Source organism: Perkinsus marinus (assembly GCF_000006405.1).
Source record: "Perkinsus marinus ATCC 50983 genomic scaffold scf_1104296946658, whole genome shotgun sequence".
Classification (NCBI taxonomy): Eukaryota; Perkinsozoa; order Perkinsida; family Perkinsidae; genus Perkinsus; species Perkinsus marinus.
This window is the reverse complement of record NW_003210883.1, coordinates 214,496-220,897: the sequence shown is the minus strand read 5'-3', so window position 1 is coordinate 220,897 and position 6,402 is coordinate 214,496. Positions and strand designations below refer to the sequence as shown.

Below are 6,402 nucleotides of genomic sequence, written 5' to 3'. Positions count from 1 at the left end.
TACTTGTTAATACTAACTACTGTTTCATCATCATCCTCCTCAATCTTATCTAACCTATTACACTGCTCATCCTCATCCTTATTATGATGATGTTGTAGTTTATTAAGAATCTTCATATATTGTTCATAAGCTGTATTATTACCCATATCTTTACATATTGATACCAAGTACCTGTAGTTAGGATAAACATTAAATAATGTTATTTATTACTTTAGTGGTTCAATATTATGCGGGAATCTACGATATATATGTTCGTACCTACATTATATCTATATATGACCATTCCTTGATAATAACGTACATATTATAAGCCTTTTGTTGATTACCCATTCTACGATAACAACTAGCTATCATAAGCATCCATTTAGGCTCTGATGGGGATATATCACTAGCCCTTTTGAATAAAGGTATAGCTGATTCAAACCTAATACTAATACTCATATTACTACTCAACCAACAGTAGTAGTAGTATGATGATGATATTATTACAAATCCTTTTTAACATAATAAACCCCAAGCCATGTAATAACAGTTAAGTCCAATGGCCAATTACGATAGCTTTCCATATAGTTATGATAGGCTTCTACTTCATTACCTTCTATCTCATATAACTCTCCAATACGAGCTAATACCTACTACTACTATTGTATTACTACTAGTATTAGTAGTATTACAGTCGGGTCATTAGGTCTGCCTCTCGCCATTCCTTGTGTTAAGATAAGTGATAAATATTCATGAGCCTTTTTATAATTACTTATCTTATGATATATATCTCCAAGTTGCCATAATACATCACAATTATCTATTATACTACTACTACTAGTTACGAGTACTTGACAACATTATACTACTTTTTGTTATTTCTTGTAACTTGGTGAATGCTATCAATGCCTCATTATATTCACCTTAATATTATTATTACTCTATCATTATACTCATATATATTACATGCTTGTTTACATACTAATCCTAGATTATAGATAGCTTCTAGACAATAAGAAGCAACTCCTATAGCTTCCAAATATAACTCCTTAGCTCTATATAATTCATTACACACGAATAAGCAATTACCCTTATTAACTAAGGCTTCACAGTTATATCTGAGTAATATTGATCATCATCATCATACTAGTAGTAATAGTATGATAATGATAATAATCTATCTTACCTATCTATCTTAATAGCCATATCTGCATACCTCTCCGCTTCTTTATAATTACCTTCCTGTAGAAGATGTAGAGGATGGTGTGGTATTCATGAATATTAATAATAACCCTCTCATTATCCCATACTCACTTGAAAGTAGATAAAGCTTAGATTAGTAGCAGCAGCAGCCATTGTAGTATTAGTAGTATGATGATGATGATGTATCGTGGTCGTCTTCGTCGTCGTGTTGAGGTTAGGTTGTCCTTCCTCTCCTTCTTGTTGTTCTTCTTGAAATGATTTTAATGTTATTATAGCCTCATGAAATTGTTTATGTTTTAGATAATAATGTGCCTTATTAATCTCCATTTTAGCAGCTATATTCCTGTATCCTGCTCTATATAGTGTATCAATAACCCAATCATAATCACCACCATTCTAATAAGGATAACATCATTGTAGACTAACCACCCTTATACATAATAATAGTACATTTCCTCGATGATTGGTCCTGCTAACCTCATCTCTTCCTAATACTGGTGCTATAAGCTCAGCTGCTTGTAATATAATATTCCTAGACTCCTTTATACGGGTATGAATAAACTCTCCTAGGGGATCGTCAACATTGTCGTAGTCCTTCATCTTAGACTCCTTCTTAGTTATCTAATAATAACAACAACGCCACCGTCACTATATGATGAGGATCAACATAATGTGCAACGATAATCATCATAAACACTACCTCCTCTTCATCCTCTTCATCATCATCATCATCCTTATTATCATCATAGAGTGTAGGATCCCCCTTACCACGACTTACCTTATATTGGACGACAACGATATGTATTGCAACAACAACAAGAAGAAGACTAATGTACCAATAACAATCTCTTGAATGTATTCCTCATCTCCCCTTCATCCCTCATTGCATAATAACATAATAGTAGACGTAGACCAGTATCTTATTACCGTAGTCGTAGTATTATAGACCAGTATCTTATCGTAGTATTATTATTATCTCGACCGAAACTCATCGGCATATCGAATAGTGCATTAGTAGGCTGGGTATAACCAGCAGCACCTTATAAAATGACTAGTCGTTGACTATTATTATTATCACTACGTGTTGATGTGACAGGTCGGACATTGTCATGTTGATGATGATGTTGGTTGATGTCGTGATGAGTATAGGTGAATGATGATGATGAGGTTACTCGTCTACCATCAGCATATGATGGTGATAGGAAGCGTCTTGTCGAGTGGATGGTACGATCACCACCACTGCTCGATAATGTTGGAGTAGTGAAGCCTATCAGAAGATGATCAACACATACTCTAACAGACAAACCACAATCGTTAGGATAGTCTAGTCGGTTACGACGACTGTCCAACACGCAGTAGATCCCGAGTTCGAATCACGGTTCCAGTGCATATATTATCCCCATCACGTATAAGACTCCTCGTTCTCTTCCATATTACCTCTTTGGTAAGTATCTCTTCTCTCAGTAGGGAAATCATATTTACTTGAAGAAGAGGATGAGGAGGTAGCCACTGATGGTCGATGATGATGATGATGATGACCAGGATTATAATAATAATCATCATCACCATAGGAACCCTTCTCACCAGTCATTCCACCTCCACCTCCTCCTTTTACCTATCCTAATACATTCCAAACGGTTCATGCTCGTGTACAGACGACGACGACAACGACGACGACCAGTAGTAGTAGTAGTACCCACCATATCCTCCTCCTGTTGCTGTTGCTGCTGCTGCTGCTGCTGCTGTTCTGTAATCCCTTTCCCTGCCATGGTCCTATATAACTCCTCTTCTGTTGTGATGTTGGAAGTGGAGGAATAAGACATCATCACCATCAAGAACGATATTATCACCATACCGCTACGATATTATCAACACCAACAAAGAGCAGTAATATTACGTTAGTTGATATACCTCATAAAGATGATGATAATGATGATGACGAGCTCAAGGTGATACTACGACTTTCATGAATAGCCCTTGATGGTGAATCGAGGTGGTGGTGATGATATTCAATTAATATTACGGGATTCCACGATATAACCGGGTACAGGAGATGTATCATTAACATTTGATAGTAGCCTATTGGAAGATATCAACATGTCGTCGTCGTCGGACTCCTTCCTCCTCCCATTTGGAGGTACTACTACTACGGCTTCATCATCATCACCATCATCATCATGATGATGACCATGAGCATTGACCCCATGATGATAATCATGTTCCTCCTCCTTCTCCTGTATATATGATCGCCCCCCTTCATTGCTAACATGATCATCATCAGGTTGTGGTTGTGGTGGTGGTATCCCCTCATGGCCATCAGTCTTCTCCTGTTGTTGTTGTCGACTATCTCCTAGTGGTGGTGGTGTATAGGAGGACCCTCCTTCTCCTTCCTCCTCCTCCTCATCCACCTGCTTTCTATGTAAGCTGCTATCATCATTATCATTCATGCCATGAGTCAGCCTGCAGTCATCATCATCATGTTCATGTAGTGGTGGTAGTAGTAATGGTGGTATCCTATGTAATACTCCCTGTCCAAGATCACATCCTAGAAGACAACCCTCAGAAGTAGAAGTATGACTTGATGATGATGATGATGACGGCCAATGATGGTATGGTTTAATATGTGCTATCCATACTCTACCCAACTTAGAATTATATACTCTAATATCGAGAGTATGACGACGACCACCAACAGGACTATTATCATCATTCAAAGTGTGCACACCTTCCTCCTCTTCAAGTGTACAGTATCTAACCATTACTACTACCACCACCACTATTACTATAGGTGTTACTATTACTTATGACACTCATCTTTCAAATCTTGTATATCCCTAAGTATCCTATTATTATATACCATTTGTATAAGATAATCATATCCAGGTGTTAGACCAGCATCATGTGCTGGAGAATGAGGGAATACCTCTAATACTCTGAGACCATGTCCTCTACCATCATCAACATATTCATAATGTAATGTTATACCCAATAACCCTTGTGATGAACCTTTCCATGCAGTATGTGGTAATACATCAACTTCTCGTAATTCTAGAGTAAGTATTGAGTACACTGATAGAGTTAGAGTCTTCTCCTCATCTAATAACAATAATACTAGTTAAGACTACTCAACCTCATATCTTACGATCTATAATAGCTTTATATACTTTATCATCATTATCCGATACTTGTATACCATCTAATGCTAATATATAATCAAAGTAAGGTTCTATACCAGCTATATGAGCTGGTGATCCCTCTTTAATCGACATAACCCTAAACCCACCTATGTGAGTACTACTATCTACTGCCATTAGCATACTAGGATGATCATCATGCTGCTGCTGCTGTTGCTGGTCATCATCATCACTATCATGTATATTATTATCCTCATCATCACTCGTTGGTGTAAGCATTAACATCATTAGTACTACTTTGAGTAGTACCCATAATAATAATCGGAGAATCTACTACTACTATTATGTAGGATTTATATATTACTTCAACACAATAACAACCGCAGAAACATTATTACATTATAGGGCACCACAATAATCTTACTAATATAATGACACCTGTATAGGAATCGATCAAGTATAGACTTCGATATAGAGCACTCTTGAGGAACAACAGGAAGGACCCGGCTCAACAAGGACCTGAAAGTAGTCTGTGTAGAAAGCGCACGCCATGATAATCGATAATGATTAAGCAGTTGTTGTTGTGGTTGTGATTGTGTTGTTGTTGTTATAATGCAGGAAGTACAAATAAGGAACACCTTTATTGAAGTACATTCCTCTGATGAGGATGATGATCATGATGTAATATCCCTATTTTTTATTATTACCATATTGTTGTTATTAGGATCTACCACGATCAACTTCTGATCAAACACATGCTCGAAAGCATCCAGTTAGAAAGGTAGTTGTACCAGCTGCTCCTACAATACCATCTATACCTGAAGAGACTGAGGTAGTAATACTAGTAATAGTAGAGTTAGTAGTAGTAGTTGTTTGTAGGATGCTAATACAATAATGTCTAAAACTGTTGGTGGTATGTCATCATCATCAATAGTCCCACCTATGAATCCAGTAGTAGGATCAGCAGTACAAGGTTTACATCAAGCTTATTATGATGCTGCTTATAATACTACTACTACATTACATGATCAGCAACAACAACAGCAGCAGGAGGAGGAGGATACATCATCATTTACTCCTAATGTAGTTGTAGTATTTTAGGGGTAATACTAGTAATTATGATAGGTTCAATTTGGAGAACAACAACAACAACAACAACAACAACAACAACAACAAGAACAAGAACAAGGACATTACTACTATCCATATACTCAGGATTATCAGAATATTGGATATACATCTCAACAACAACAACAAGAAGAAGAACAGGATTATTACTATCATCATCAGCAACATTATTATCGTAGCAATAATAAACAACATTATGATGATCATTATCGTCGTGGTCGTGGTGGTATTACTACTAATCAACCTCCTGCTGCTACTATTGAAGAGGTTAATGTAGGAAGACATTGTTGGCATATTGATGCCGAGACTATGGGTAATAACAATAAGTATACCATTATTAGTATCCTTCTTATTAGGTACATTATCTGATGACTTACATACCTTTACTAAGTTAGAATATGAGGGTAGACTAAGTATGGTAACTGAGGAAAAGATAAGAAGGAATGGTAATAGTAATAATAATAAGATTAGTATAGTAGTAATACATAATCAGGTGTACATCGTTATATGTTATCATTTGATGGAGGAGAGATATCTCCAGCAGATGGTGTTGGTTATGCATTTAGTTCACAACTACCTTGTAAGAAGAATATACAAAAGTAATATTAATAATATCATCATTATCATTATCAGCATTAGTATCACATTGTTGTTAGGATTGATTCTATATTCCTCAATAGAAGAGGTCATATATGTTCTCGTACCCATTCTGATGTTAGTAGACGTCATGCATTTGTAGCACCATTAGAGATAGGTAGAATAGTTGATATTACAGTTGATGTGGATAGATGTCTAATATACTTTGGTGTATGGGCACCACCACTACCACCACCATCCAACAACAACAACAAGAGGTACTACTACTACTACTACTAACATTAATAATTAGTATACATGCTATTACAGATCAACATTACCATCACTAGAATCATCAGGAAACACGGTTAAGAAGTTA

General features: G+C 36.3%; 4 protein-coding genes and 1 non-coding gene across 5 annotated transcripts in view; 3 read left to right on the top strand and 2 right to left on the bottom strand.

Annotated features, from left to right (window-relative positions):
- Positions 1-150: 150 nt before the first annotated feature.
- On the bottom strand, positions 151-2,290 carry Pmar_PMAR011131 (tetratricopeptide repeat protein 10, tpr10, putative; the record flags this gene model as incomplete). The annotated part of the gene is made up of 11 exons (XM_002779623.1): positions 151-171; positions 298-424; positions 490-632; positions 675-802; positions 852-905; positions 949-1,100; positions 1,169-1,224; positions 1,297-1,581; positions 1,663-1,806; positions 1,886-1,948; positions 2,267-2,290. The coding sequence occupies 11 exons, from the start codon at positions 2,288-2,290 to the stop codon at positions 151-153; spliced, it is 1,197 nt and encodes a 398-aa protein (XP_002779669.1).
- A 208-nt stretch (positions 2,291-2,498) lies between these two features.
- Pmar_PMAR011130 lies at positions 2,499-2,572 on the top strand. Its single transcript has one exon. It is a non-coding gene; the product is annotated as a tRNA-Val (tRNA).
- A 590-nt stretch (positions 2,573-3,162) lies between these two features.
- On the bottom strand, positions 3,163-4,646 carry Pmar_PMAR011129 (golgi reassembly stacking protein, putative). Its single transcript, XM_002779622.1, has 3 exons — positions 4,469-4,646; positions 3,987-4,281; positions 3,163-3,936 (listed from the first exon to the last, which is right to left on the bottom strand). The coding sequence occupies exons 1-3, from the start codon at positions 4,605-4,607 to the stop codon at positions 3,195-3,197; spliced, it is 1,176 nt and encodes a 391-aa protein (XP_002779668.1). The 5' UTR covers positions 4,608-4,646; the 3' UTR covers positions 3,163-3,194.
- An 811-nt stretch (positions 4,647-5,457) lies between these two features.
- Pmar_PMAR011128 (hypothetical protein) lies at positions 5,458-5,667 on the top strand (the record flags this gene model as incomplete). The annotated part of the gene is made up of 1 exon (XM_002779621.1): positions 5,458-5,667. A coding segment is annotated over one exon (210 nt), but the record flags the coding sequence as incomplete, so codon positions are not given.
- A 492-nt stretch (positions 5,668-6,159) lies between these two features.
- The window catches only part of Pmar_PMAR011127 (hypothetical protein), a gene marked incomplete at both ends in the record, with an annotated part of 387 nt that continues 144 nt past the window's right edge, over positions 6,160-6,402 (top strand). Inside the window, 2 exons of the mRNA XM_002779620.1 lie at positions 6,160-6,182; positions 6,354-6,402. Of these exons, the coding sequence (XP_002779666.1) occupies positions 6,160-6,182; positions 6,354-6,402 (72 nt within the window). The remainder of the gene's footprint in view (positions 6,183-6,353) is intronic.

Coding starts and splice junctions, on each gene's coding strand:
- Pmar_PMAR011129 (XM_002779622.1), bottom strand. CDS start 4,607: ATGATGTTAATGCTTACACCAACGAGTGATGATGAGGATAATAATATA. Junction 4,282..4,468: donor AGATAGTAGTACTCACATAG/GTGGGTTTAGGG, acceptor TATTGTTATTAG/ATGAGGAGAAGACTCTAACT. Junction 3,937..3,986: donor TTGAAAGATGAGTGTCATAA/GTAATAGTAACA, acceptor AGTAATGGTTAG/ATACTGTACACTTGAAGAGG.